General features: G+C 39.6%; 1 protein-coding gene and 1 long non-coding RNA gene across 4 annotated transcripts in view; one reads left to right on the forward strand and one right to left on the reverse strand.

Annotated features, from left to right (window-relative positions):
• Positions 1–11,909, reverse strand: part of ITGA1 (integrin subunit alpha 1) — a 164,297-nt gene extending 152,388 nt beyond the window's left edge. For all 3 annotated transcript variants that reach the window (XM_070519662.1, XM_070519661.1, XM_044771387.2), the window contains exon 1: positions 11,774–11,909. In XM_070519662.1, the coding sequence (XP_070375763.1) occupies positions 11,774–11,834 (61 nt within the window). In that variant the 5' untranslated portion in view covers positions 11,835–11,909. The remainder of the gene's footprint in view (positions 1–11,773) is intronic.
• Positions 17–10,514, forward strand: LOC123286044 (uncharacterized). Its single transcript, XR_006528250.2, has 3 exons — positions 17–153; positions 1,583–1,651; positions 10,399–10,514. It is a non-coding gene; the product is annotated as an uncharacterized lncRNA (long non-coding RNA).
• Positions 11,910–14,568: the final 2,659 nt, after the last annotated feature.

Raw genomic sequence — 14,568 nt, forward strand, 5'->3', positions numbered from 1 at the left:
TCTTTGGCGGCAAGTCGTTTATTTTAATGCTGACCTTTCACTTCCTAAGTTTTCTCTTCTCTCCCTGTTTGTGAAGAATCTTGAGGAGTATGGGAGTGCAAATATGGTTTTTTCAACTGCGTGCAGTTGCCGCTCCACACCTTCTCCCTCCGGGTAAATACAATTTCAAAACTTATCTAAAAGTAAAAGGAACTGTCAAAAAGTGCAGACTTGGCCCCAAACGTCCAAACTATTCCCAGCTTTGCTCCCGGCTTATCCGCACGCAGACGCTACACGCCTGTTGGAGTTGGCAGGTCCAGACGTTGTTTCTAAGAACGACCGGTCAGGTGGTTCTGAGCTCTGAGCAACGTGCTCAGCTGTTTTCTGCGCTTAGTTACCGAGTCTGCACGATCTGATTAACCCAAATGTTAAAGCGCTGATTCCAGAGAGAGAAGAGATCATCTGCGGAATTTAACCCTGGGTGGACCTCTCAGTTGCTTGACCTGATGTCCTGGGAATCCCATAATCCAAAATTGGCAGTCTCAGCTTTCCGCAACTCAGTGAAATGGTTAGGGTGGGGGTTGGGTCGCAATAGATTAGGGCAGGATAAGCTAAACTGAGAGCTGAGGCTATGGGAAGAGGGGAAAAACTGATCTACTGTGACCGACCCTGATGGAATAGCTACAGAATTGATTTCAAAGAAAATCCTTAAGTCACTTAACATTTTTTATTGGAAAGGGGGAGCGGAGGAGTTTGAGCAGTGGGGATTGCCTCTTAAAAAGACCAGTGAATAGAAAGAGCCCACCAAAGTTTTCTGGAGAGTTAAAATGGGGTGGAAGGCAGAGGAGTCCTACACACAGAGCTTCTCGTTCTCTTTCCTATCTTACTGGGTATGGCATTGAAAGGGAAGCTTACCACCCTGAACTGGTGAGAGAGAGGATGATAAGGGAGGAGTCTGACTTTGGCACAAGTCTTGCTACTCAAGTCTCAATTATCTGCCTCAGAGATTGTCAGGGGACACAAAAGTCCCCTCCAAAGCGCTAGGGCAAATTAGAACCGCTATTTTGCCGCCCTCCTTTCTTTCCCTCTTTCTCCTTACCTCCTTTCCCTCTTCCTTCCCCACCTTCCTATCCTACTGAATGCCCTGGCAAAGTTCCTCACTCAGATTGCCTTCTTCTTCCACTTCCAAGAGAAGCCAGCAACTTTTCACTGAGCAAGGAACTGATCACACTAAAGTGTGGAGATGGCTTTCCTCTAAAGGATGCTGTATCTTTGGGAAAGGTGCTGCTTAACTTAGAAGAATTCCTAACTGGTAGAGTGAGAGAGAGAGAGTGTGTGTGTATGTATAAGAGAGAGAGAAAGAAAGGAAGAGATACTCTGAGGTGCCCTTGATCACTTTTCTAAGTACAATCCACCTCTCTGGAAAATCTGCCAAGAATCTAAAACCACAGAATCACAGTGGTAGGTGCACAATAGGATCTTAATAAATATTAGGTTTTTATTGAAGAGCTATCGTTTATTAAATATTCACCAGGTACTTTCCTACATTCTTTCTTTCTAAGCCTCATCTGTAAGGTAAATATTTCTTATCCTTATTTTATAGATGAAGAAAATGAATTACAGAGAAGTTAAGAAATGGATTCAAGATCACATAACCAGCATTCAAATTCAGGTCTGCTTAACTCCACACTCTTCTCCTCTTTCCACGAACACAATTCTATGTTGTGGATGCTTGAAATCATCTCTGCATCCCCACAAATTCTGTGCTGCTACCCACTGCCATTTCCTCTGAACTGCCACCTTTAGCAGTTAAAGACAGACTCAGGAACCAGCCTAGAGGATTTGAAAGGCACTGGTCTCTTCCTAGCTCTTTTATTACTTTTTAAAAAAACTTTATATTCTTCTTTTCAATGTAGTTTTTCTTCTGCCCAGACTAGGTCCCAATATAATCCTTGAGAAAGATCTAAGATTCTACTTTAGAAAAATACACATAGTCTTTCTACATTTAAAAACTGTGGAAAACCCACATTGGCGGTTAATTACATGGTTGGTTGTGTTTTTTTAAGTTATGAGGCAAACTGCTTTGGGCTTTTTAAATATAAATGTGCTTCAGTGATTGAACATACTACAAAACTTTTCACAGAATTACTATTTGATCTGAAACATCTGTAATAGAATTTTCTTTAGTAACTTGAGCTTATTGTTGAATGATCAGATGTTTTTCCCCCAGATTTTGGGTTGTAATTTAGTATTTCTAGACCAATCACTGCACTTTTATTTTGAGTTTTTTGGGGTTCTTATTCCCTATTAATTAAAATCCAAATTCCCTGGCATTCAAGGCCTCATGACATGGCCTTACAAGCTTTATTTCCCACTTGTCCCTTCCAGCACCCTATATTCCACTATGGGAGGAGTCTTTGTTCCCCATTCATCCGGGAACCTTCTACTTTGCTGCCTTAGCTCATACTCTTCTCTCTTTTTAAAATGTCACTTTCTCTCAGCCCTGCTTCCATAAATCCTACTTAAGGGCCAGCTTAAATGTTATCTCAAATTTGAAACCATGCATTATATTAATTGGAATACATATCTTTTCTTTCTTATTGAGCTCTGGATGGATTCATCCTTGTATCCGTCCACTGTCTCTTGGAAAGTCCCTTCCACATAATGGGCACTCATATATGAATGATAAGCTGAGTGGAACAGACGTAAAGCGTGGCAACTACAGTAACATTATCACAGGCACTTCTTAAGACCCTGCTATTGTTATCAGCTATGGTTCACTTAATTTAATAGTGGAAGTTTACAAAGTAATTCCTCTTATTTTAAAACTGCTATGGTGGGGGCCGGCCCCGTGGCACAGCAGTTAAGTTCGCACGTTCTGCTTCTGGGCAGCCTGGGGTTTGCTGGTTCAGATCCCAGGTGTGGACATGGTACCGCTTGGCAGGCTATGCTGTGGTAGGTGTCCCACATATAAAGTAGAGGAAGATAGGCATGGATGTTGGCTCAGGGCCAGGCTTCCTCAGCAAAAAGAGGAGGATTGGCAGCAGATGTTAGCTCAGGGCTAATCTTCCTAAAAAAAACTGCTATGGTTATAGCAGTGAAATAATACATAGCCATACATGGTATTTTCATTCTTTACTAAAATAAGCAAGATCATGAGAAAAAAACATAATTTAGCTATGTTGTTTTAAATTCTAATTTTAGATTCTAATTTAATTTTATACTTACTTATTGGATCTTAGAAAATAGAAATCTTTATATCAGTAACTTTAATTCTATTTATTTTTCCTATAACATTTTATTTAAATTAATCTCTCCAGAAGAAAAAAAGTCAGCGTTGTTGCCTCCAAAAGTTTTCAATTTGTTGTTTTTGATATACTTCCAATGTCTCAAAAGGAGAATGGGGCTAGAAGTCAGGCATCTTGGATTGCGATTCTTACCCTGTCAATTGTTTTTACTGTAATTCTTGGCAGCTCTCAGTCTCTTTGAAACTCAGTTTCTTTTACTTAAGAATTGAGGAAATTGAATTCAATAATTAAAATTGTTAAAATTGTTTTAATTGCAGAAATTGTGCTGCAGCAGTATTTAAAAAATTAAAACAATATCCATAATCTCACCCTAACACATTTATTTTCAATTTTGCTTACTACGTTTTGAATTTGGTTCTTCCTAAGGCCCAATTTAGTGGTAAAAGATTGATTCTACGTTTAGTGCTTGCACACCAAGAGTCGGCTCACCTGAGTTATGGTCTTTTCTAGGTAGATTCTAGCAATTTTGGATAAGTCCCCTAACCTCTATAAACCTAAACTTTTTCATTCTAACTTGTTAATAAAATTATTTGTCCTGCCTCTCTCATTTGACAACCCTATATGGCTCTAATGAGATTAGGATAAATTGTAGAGCTCTAGAAACGTGTAGGGTACTGTGGTAAATCTCTAAGAATGCCTGGCTCAAAGCTAGAAATCTGGATCAGACAAAGCAAGGAGGAAGGGCTCACTTTAACATGATTATAATTATTCAGCCTTGGAAACCTAACTGGTTCAGTAGAGTTGACTGATGGATGATCTCTTGAGTGCATTTATTTATACCAGCACCTCCTTTCCAGGGAAATGTTAGGTCAGTCCTACTGCATGAAGTGAGGGGTTCATGCACCTCATTGGTGAATTGGATTACGATCCTTCTTCCTTTTATAATAATATGTTAGAAATGGTTTGCATGGCAGCAGCAGGGATTATGGGCTCCTGAGGGATGGAAATCTTAAGTACCCTGTGCTTACTTAGCACAGTGACCCTTAAAGAGTAGGGGCTGTATAAATTTGGGTTCCATCTTATATTTTTGCAAAGCTTACTTTCCAGCAATACAAACCTAATCTTTTCCTTTCTCTGCTTACGGGGCTCCTCCCATCTTTGCTTTTTTGCTTGTCTTTTGCCTCTTTCAGACTCTGAGCCCCTTAAGAACAGAGACTACCTTTTATTTGTCTTTGTGTCCCTGGAACCCAGCACAAGAACTGGCACATAATCAATCATAGTTATTGTATGAAAGAATGAGTGGTTGTTAGTTCTTTAATATAGAGTTTTTAACTTGTCTATCACTGACATCTTAAAATTAGGAAATCTCAGTCTGTTCTATGATGTTACTAAAAACTTTAAAAGAAGATTCCTCTTAAGGGTAAGCTTCTATAAACCTATTTCCATTTTTGAGATATCCATGCTTGGATAAGAAAATGATTATTTTAGACACTTCTTACTGAGGGAAGTTCTTAAAATGTTTTAAAATAATGTATATCAACAATTAGGGTTATCATACATGGTTTAGAAAATGATTTTTATAGGATAAGTAGCCAGAGCTCTTGATTGTGAATATCAAGTGATAAATGAGGTCGTTTAGAGAGAATGTCTAACCTCAGATTGTACAAAGACGCCAATGTAACGTCCACAGGCAAAGGTAGTGGATGACCGGGAGGATTATTCAGCTAATTCAGGCAAAAGGGTAAAAAGGAAAAGGGTAAGTTGTTTTTTTTTTAAGGAACTTGTTGTACTTACTATCTGAATTTCCTGTGATTAAAAATACTTACTTGCAGTTGTCACAAAACAATACAAAACCTCCTACCAAATAAACAAAATCTTATCAACAAAGTGTGTGTGTGTACGTGTGTTTCTGTTTGTATGTGTTCCTACGTAGTACAAGATCATTTCACCAAAAATACTACAATAAAATGTATAATATTTAAGACTGGTCAATACCCATGTGTTTTCAAACTTTAATATTTGGCAAACTACAAGTATAGCTAAGAAAATAATTTTGAAAGTACATTGTAATTTGTATTAAGAGTATAGGATTTATAATAAAATATACAGACCATTCGTCTTAATCATTTGATGTTCTAAAGTATATAGGTGCCCTGTTCAAACGTAAGAATTTGCATTCATTTCAGCAGATCTCAGATAATTCATACAAAAAAAGCATATGTCTTCATTCCTTAATATTTGAATTACAATGATTTTTCAATTCAGATTTCTCACGTGTGTTGTTTATAGAGATCTACTGTTTGGATAAAACAATAGTAGTGTTTTTGTACATAAAGTGAATTCTTAACCCCAACCAGTGAATATATTTTGATCTCCTTTTTTTTGTACATAAAGTGAATTCTTAACCCCAACCAGTGAATATATTTTGATCTCCTTTTAAGCCTTAGTTGACTTTTTACTCTTCCTTTTAAATTATAGAAGACTTTAGATAAAAGTTAGGTCCTTCGTGTATATATATATATATAACCTAGTACTAGCCACCAATATTACAGAAAGTTACAGTTTCCCAAAACTAGAGTCATTCATTGATCCTGTGCAACTGGAACATTTTTTGACTACTTTATTGTCACCATTCTCCTGAGTCTTCCTTTTAAAGGTAGAATATTCAGAGGAAGCTTTGTTGTTGGGATCTGGTGAGGCTGCTGGTGCCAGAGGAACAACTATCCCCTGAATTAGATATAAGCTTGGCTCTGGAAGAGAACTAAGAACAGGGACAACGTTCATATCTTTGTATCCAGAAGGAGTGTGTTTGAAATCTTATGATACAGTTTTTAAAAATACAAAGAAATGAGGGTCTGGCCCCGTGGCCGAGCGGTTAAGTTCGCGCGCTCCGCTGCAGGCGGCCCAGTGTTTCGTTGGTTTGAATCCTGGGCGCGGACATGACACCGCTCATCAAACCACGCTGAGGCAGCGTCCCACATGCCACAACTAGAAGGACCCACAACAAAGAATATACAACTATGTACCGGGGGGCTTTGGGGAGAAAAAGGGAAAAAATAAAATCTTTAAAAAAAAAAGCAAAGAAATGTGATAGAAGATTGCCATGTAGATCTATTATATGTTATTGATTGTAATTTTCAGGTCACATTTTCCCACATTTCAATGTCTCTGAAACTAGGAGGCATCTAACAATCTATCAATTATAATTGGATTGGCGGTGCTTTTCTTTCTTAGTAATGGATAAAATAACGGTGCACCATTCAATTAATGGTGTCGTGCATTCAATTAGATATAAATATGGGTAGATATAAATATTCCAGGTGGGGATATAATTAAAGGAGACAATCTGATCCCTTAAGTATGAGTTTATCTATATTGTTTTGTGATTCATTCAATAACAAATTTTCAAGTGCCTATTATTCTTGATGCTAAGGATGATAATCAGACAAAGACCCTACCCTCACAGAGCATACAGCAAGCTAGGAAGACAGACAATTAGCTGTCTAATTATAATATCAAGTGGTATGTTATCGAAGCAAAGGTGCTAGGGGCTTACACAATCTCTTACACATTTCTTGGAAATGACATTCATATGGGCACTTGAGGATCAGTAGCAGTATAAGTAACTTGTGCAAAGGCCCAGAGACTTCAGAGAAGCTGGCACAAGAGAAGAGCTGAAAGAAGCTCAATAATCTTGAGGAAAGGAATATATTCAGCTCATTTGCATCTCTTGATACTCTACTGTACTTGCTTTGAGAGCGAACACAATTCTCCAGTCACAGACCACTCTGAATAGGCAATGTATTCTGACTGTAGCATTGTGGCAACAATTCCAACTATCTTTCATCTTAATTTCTTATCATTAATTCAAATACACTATTTTATGTTTCCTACAACAGAAGAGCAGTGTAGGTAAAGAACAGCATTTTGATCCCTAATTTTCTGAATATATTTTAAACATGAGCTACTTTATTTTATGAAATATTTTAAGGGGTATATGAAAAGTCAGCAAGTTCTAAATCTAATGGGAAGTTTATTGGGTTGGAGATGGAGGAACACAGGCAGAGGAACATCCATCTAAGGAAGTAAGATCAACCATTACAAACTGTGGCCCAAGAGCTCAAGCATCAAAAGCATCCTGACAGAAGGGAAGAAAAATAGGCAAACTAATTTAGCATATATACTTCATTCCTACTCTCACTGCCGATTTACTAAACAAACAGACAGACAAAAATTCTATGAATTTATTGTTGCCTTTACAGACATCATAGTGACTAAAGAGTTTTACCATCTTTAGTAATTCCTGACAATCCATTGTGTGCCATTGGACGTCATTTCTTTGTTACCGGTAAGTGGCTGACTTCCTCCCATATTCAGCCATCACCTCACTGGACTTCATCTAGAATAGGAAATCTTGCCTGGGAAAAAAGTCACAAAAGAAAACCCTTGCTTCTAGGCTAACTAACATGTTTCTAGGGAAGAGAGACATGTAACTCAATTAGGGGTAATTGTATATTTATATTCTTAAAAACCAGAGATAGTAGTCTTATTTGAGTTATAATTAATGTAGAGAGGGACATCATCTAATTTCACTATATACTTAAATGTCATGAAAGTAACAGGCTCACTTGCATCATTAATTAGATCCTTATCAAAGTCTTTTAGACAATTATGCTTGGATTTACCATTTAGAAGGTTGAGCAAGAGGGAAATGGACTTACATTTACACAGCCTCCATGGCATATTATTTCAGAGCATGAGAAATCTGAATTAAGCACAGGCTTTGCCATTTACTAGTTGTGTGACTGGACAAATTAACCTCTTAGTATTTTGGTTTCTCTATCTCTAAAATATGGATAATAGTTCCAAAATTTTCCCTTTTTTGAGATTAAAATGAATTAATACATGCAAAGTTCTTAGCACAGGGCCTCACACATATAATACGTTCTCAAAAAATACGTGCCTTTCGACATTAAGTTGTGCTAGTTTTTCTCTCTTATTGTTTGTCTTGACCTGCATCCCCTGGGAGTTTGAATTCTGCCATTTGGATGTGGCCAATGGGAGGACGGGGCAAGGCATTAGAAGGTAGGAGGAAAAGGAGGGGTGTTTATTTCCCCTGCGCCCTCCCTCCTCAGCTTCAATTTTGGCACTAGCTGCATTCCTCCTCCTATGGCCACAGCTCCTGTCCATTGACGCCCTCCCGTAGCCCGAGTTTACAGTCACGCTGACCCTGCTACCTCGCAGGCCTGGGGGTAGTAATGGCTTGTCTTCCCACTGTTCTCTCAGGTGCTTTCTTCCCACTCTTGCTTGTCCTAGGTGCTCCACCATCTTTTGTCAGTTCCTTTAAACGCCTCTGCAGACACTCCCTTTATTAAACTTTCTTCACTTAAATCCTTTATATGTACCACTAGTTTTTTGTTGGGACTTTGACATACATAAAATGACTAAAGATTTTATTTGGACATAGGAAGGATACCTTTTTTTTTTTTTTTAATTGAGTTCATAATAGTTTACATCAATGGGAAATTTCAATTGTACATTATTTCTTGACTGTCACCACATAAGTGCTCCCCTTCACCCCCTGTGCCCACCCCCCACCCCCGTCCCCCTGGTAACCAGAAGGATATCTTTCTTGATGAATCATTTTTAAATATTGGAAAAATCTACTACAAGACAGTTCTAATCTAAGAGGAAGTGAACTGGAAAGATGGTGGGCGGTGGTTGTGATGTAAACCCAGCTTTGAAGGCTGGAGAGAGTTTGTTTAGATGGCAGGGGGTGGTGAGAAGGAAGGGTGGAGTGCTTTTCTAGATGCATAAAACAAGACCATATCCACAGTAGCAAAATGGGGACAGTAAGGAAATGTGACTGGCTGTCATGGGTAGTTTACGTTTAGAGGTTTTGGTAGACAGAATAATGGTCTCCCAAATATGTCCATGTCCTAATCCTGGAACCTCCAAATATGTCTCCTTTTGTTGGCAAAAGGCACTTCGCAGATGTGATTAAATTAAGGATCTTGCGATGGGGAAATTATGCTGGATTTTCCTGGTGGGCCCAAAGTAGTTAGAAGGATCCTTATAAGAAGGAGGCAATAGGGTCAGAGTCAGAGAAGGAGATATGATGATGAAGTGGAGTGAGAGGGTAAGGTTTGAAGATGCTACTCTGCTGGCTTTGCAGATGGAGGATGGAGCCATAAGCCAAGGAGTGCAGGTGGCCTCTATAAGCTGGAAAAGGCAAGGAAATAAATTGTCCCCTAGAGCCTCCAGAAGAAACACGGCCCCGCCAGCACCTTGATTTTAGCCCAGTGAGACTTCTGACTGACAGAACTGTAAGATAGTAGATGGGTCATTTTAAGCCAATAAATCGATGGCAATTTGTTACAACATCAATAGGAAACTGACACAACGGTAGTAGGAGATAGAGGGTGCTGAATTAGGGCGGACCCTGAAAGGTCAGTTGAAAATTTTGGATTTTATCTGAAAGTCCACTATTAACCACCAAAGAGTTTGAATAAAGACTAAGATATAATGAAAATTACGAATTAGAAAGTTGGATTAGTTAGGAAGAGGTTGGGTTCAGATTGGGACAAGAAGATGAGCTCTACAGTAGTGTGCATGAGCGTGCACTCTATGAGTTGATGAGACGTTTCCATGGAAGCTGACAAGGTGATGACTGACAGAGAAACCAGCAAAGGGAAGGAAGAAGTCAAACTTCAGATCCTTCTGTTATGAAATGGGCATAAATATAGCACATATGAGGAACCTGTTGATTCTGTGACAACCTTTTAAATTCTAACTTTCAATATGATTGAATAATATATATCGATATAATACGTATATATACATACACACACACAAAGGGGAATTAAATATAATTTAGAAATATCTGCATTATTTTCCTTTAAGTCCCTTCCTGAATTTGGCACCATTTATTACCCCAACAACTGCAGAAAACCGACAGTATGCAATGGTGACTGCTTTAGGCATGGGGAAGTAAAGTAGTTGAACTTAAAAAAAAAATACTTCAATTTTTATATATATATATATAAAATATATTGAATATTCAATATAAATGTGTTTAAGTATTATAAATATTTAAATTTATATATATATATGAAACGGTAACTTGTTAACCTCCTGTGGTTTTTTAAGTTTCATTCTTGTCTTTTTGCAGGATATACAAACGTCATCTGATCATTTCTGCACTCGTGACTGCTTATTTGGTAAAATGAAAAAGGTACAACTTGAATAGTTAGTAAACCATTCAGATTTTGCCCAAGAACCAAAAACTGCAAACAACCTCCAAAAAATTTGAGTTGGAGAAGAATCGTGGGTCAAATATGTATAAAGCGTAGTGACAGTGGCTGATAAGCTGAACCGTTCCCTGGCTATAAAGCTGTTCAGAAGTTACCACTGTTGGGACTATTGGACATTTCCTGAGTAGTGGAGAATGTTTGTATGAAAAGCCAGTAGCTTAACTCTTTTTTATACCACCTCACTATGAAAAAACGCTTTGCTTACTAATAATCCATTTCTAAGTGATCTTCATAAATTTTATCATGCTTGGCCATCTAAGCCAGGCTAAACTGGCTGGATCACCCCTGTTTTTAACAGTAAAATGCTAAGTTAACTGGTACCAATAAGCATGCCAGAAGTAAAGACACTGAACAATTGAATATTGATGATATGTAAAGCCAACCATTAATTAAACAATTAGGTGATTTTTCCTTCACACAAAGTTTCACCATTGCAACTTTCCCTCCTCAGTCAGTAACTGGTTAAAAAGATCTGACCATGGGTTAATCATTTGGAAAATCCTAGAAAATGCTATGATTCAACCTTTTGCTAAATTGGATATAGCTTCGCATCTCCACTGTTTTTTAAGGCCCGCCTTAAAAATACCTCTTTATGCACCAGTAACAATACATACTGTATTTTGCATTTGAAAAAAATTTTCTCTGTGATATTTACAGAGTAAATGTTCGGTATTCCTTCCTCAATTTCAAAATGTTCCTCCTCTTGAGTGCTAATATAGAAACATCGTTTTGGGACAAGAGGCAATTTTGCCCTGCATTCCTCTCTTTTCTTGTTCCGTAGCAGAAAATATCTTGAATACCTGACAGCAAGAAAATGCAACAATGCCCACACTCGAGCAACCTGAGGGTAGGAACTTTGCATATAAATCAGGCGCCCTCTAGATACCACTCGCCAAAAAAAAGGGGGAGAGGGAGCCATTCAACAAAGTCCTAAAATACAATGCATATTGGTCAAAACAACTTCAATTGGAAAAGTCAATTCTACCTTGTTAAGTTTTCAGCACTGCCTGCCTCCTACCTTTGGGGTGAAGGGTTTTGAAACGACATCAAAAGTAACGCACATCAAGATCAAACGCAGAAACTCCCTTCCGTATTCCAAACTGCCCAGACTACCTGGAGCACCCTAAAGTGAATCAGCACTCCCTCCTTCCTTGGGCCACAGCTCTGCTACTTCTCTCCCCAGTTCGAGCCCCGAGCCCCGCGCCCAGGAGATAAAAAAGCAGGGTAGCTCACCGGTGAGGAGCCAGCAGCAGGCGACAGCGATCCCTGGGCTGGCGCGGCGCCGGGGAGCCATGGCCAGAGCAGCCGCAGTGCCGGGGGACGCGCTGGATCGGAGGGCAGGACCCCGCAGGACCCGGCGCGAAGCCGCGCGCTCTGGGCCACTCCGCCCGCCGCCGTGGGTCGCAGGCTCTGGCCCGGCCGGTCGCAGCGCCCAGTAGCCGCAGAATGATTTCCTGTGTTTTCGACCAATGCCTCTAAGTCCGCTCCACGCTTTTCACATCCCAGATGGATTGCCACATCGCCCGCCCCTTCGCGCTCCGGGTCTCTGAAATCCCACTGGCAGTCTCCCAGGCTCTGTCCGAGACATGGACAAATAAAGCCAACTTCGCGGGTCCGTGTTTAGGCTAAAGTCCACAAGCTGCAAAGCAAACCTTAAAGGGACATCTGCCTTTCATTGAGAGGGTTATCCCGCTCTCCGTGCCAACTCCTTAAGGTGGTAGGAAGACGGGCGAACGCTGGACCTCAGGAGGGTGTCGCCAGCCCTTTGGCTCCGCCTTACTTCTCCCAGAGTCTGGGCAGGGAGGGCACTTTCAAAGTGCCTGGGCTCCTGGGCCCTTAAGGGGAGGCTGCTTTCCTGAAGTCCGATTGCGCAGAAGGGATTAGACGGTCTATGAAAGCGAGACGATTTGGTAGCCCCCTTCCCTTTCCTGCAGACTTTCGAACTTCGCTGTGCAGCCGTCTCGCACTAACCCGGCGAGTGTGGGGGCGGGAGGGGGCGTTCACCCGACACTCCCCGCTGGGGGCCTTGCTTTTGGTTATGGAGGGTTTGCTTCGTTTATGGGGATTCGTGGTTAAAGGCTGGTTGCAGATAAACTTTCTTTGGGAAGACTGTGATAAGTGGGAGAAAAAAGAATGGGAGGAAAAAAAGAAAGGGAGGAAGATAAATGCAAGAGGGAAGAAGGAAGGGAAAGAAGGGAGGAAAACGGTCTACTTAGAAGTGGAATGTGTGTGTGTTGTTTTGTTTAAGCTGAATTAGGATGTTTGTACTTTGGGAGTTGAATCTAATAAAGAACTCTGGGCACTGTTTTATTTCTCCTTCTAAAAGTAAGAGTGTATTAAAACATGTTCGTGTTATTCCCTCCTGCCCACTCCCACTACTCTAGGGAATTGAGAATTGGGAAGTTAAGTTTACGCGTCAAAATACTGGGGCTTGTTATCCCTCCCTGGGAGACCGAGGCCAGAAGAAGCCCTTAGGAGTTTGCATGCTTCCCTTTCTTGTCTGGTGAGTTGTACAACCTCTCTGAGTTAAGAGCCACATCTACATCTTAGCCTCACCAATTACTTGCAGCTGTGTCATGGTGGTTTTGAGAATTTCAAAGAAAGGGGAGGAGTGAATAAGTGGATTTGTGTTTACACATGGTGGAGGGAATCAATTGGATTCAATCAATTCAATTCAACAACTAATTGAGTGTCTCTGTCTAGCAGGACTAGGGCTAGGCAGGACAAGAGTGCCACCCAAAGGAGGACTCCTTGCCTAGAACACAATACAGGTGACACGGTATAGGTAACCAAGGGAAGGGAAGGGAGAAGCTACAAGAATGATCGAATAGAGTGCCACCAAATAGAAGATTGCCGAGGCTAACAGTTGGAGAAGGCAAAAGTTACAGAAGTTTAAGGAAGATCAGCAGTAGGGTGGATAGCACTGAGAGGTTGAAGGCCATCAAATCTCAGTACCATGACCCATCAGCTAAGGGATTCCTCTTCTACTTTATGTATTTGAAGTGACTCACTACTTAGTAAATACATTAAAAATCTTGTTTTTCCCTTCCAGCTTTCATATTTTCATTTTTTAGTCCTATCTTCAAAATTGCACAAATAAATCTCCAGAAAAATCACATCATGTTGGGTCACAGTTCAATCCCCTTAAACATTATTTAGGCTCCTTTGCATGCATTTAGTGCTCTCATGTCCCAATTTGGCTTTGCAATCTCTCCCATCTTCACTAGCTGATGTCATCAGACTTCCTCCTGCTGTTCCCCTTCCTGGGAATGCTTTGCCACAGAATGCCTTTCCTGTGTGCATCTCATCTCTCTGTCTGTAGTCTCAGTTATGTCTTATGGGTCTCAGTATGACCCGTAGGGCTTTGCACAATAATCAAAAAATACTGATTAACTGATTATTGCTTGGACATTTAAAAATCATGATACATACATTGCCAAGAATATTTTTGCAAATTGCTCGGTTTTCAAAAATAGGTAACAGTATATATAGTATATACGTATATGTGTGTGTGTATATACATACATGGAATTCTAGAAAATTACAATATATTGAATTAGAAAAAGACGAAAAAAGAAGTAAAATTATATCTTACTGAAATAAAGTAGTATTAAAACATACTTATAATATGATTAAGGCTATAATTATTGAAAACTTTACCCTTCTTTTTTTGGGTTAATAAATACTTTGAATTTAAATATTTTTAAATCTACAATCTATTAATATACACTAATGGTGATGACTACCGCTACCAGTGCTGTGGTTGAAGTTAATTTTCATATGTGCTATGAATCTTACGGCAATACTTATTGATCTTCTTCATGTCAAATCAACGCAAATGTAAAGACTGAAAAATAGCTATTGCTGGAGAATTAAATTTAGAATAAGTACTCATTTTCTGAACATCAATAAATCTAAACACAAATCAATGTTAGAAAAGCTATTTTCTTAACCAATTTTATCCTGACTGATGGGAAGACATGTCAGTGAGTAAACTGAGGCTTTGAGATGAAAACTAGGGTGACAAA

The sequence above is a fragment of the Equus asinus genome, chromosome 10 (assembly GCF_041296235.1).
Source record: "Equus asinus isolate D_3611 breed Donkey chromosome 10, EquAss-T2T_v2, whole genome shotgun sequence".
Taxonomy (NCBI): domain Eukaryota; kingdom Metazoa; phylum Chordata; class Mammalia; order Perissodactyla; family Equidae; genus Equus; species Equus asinus.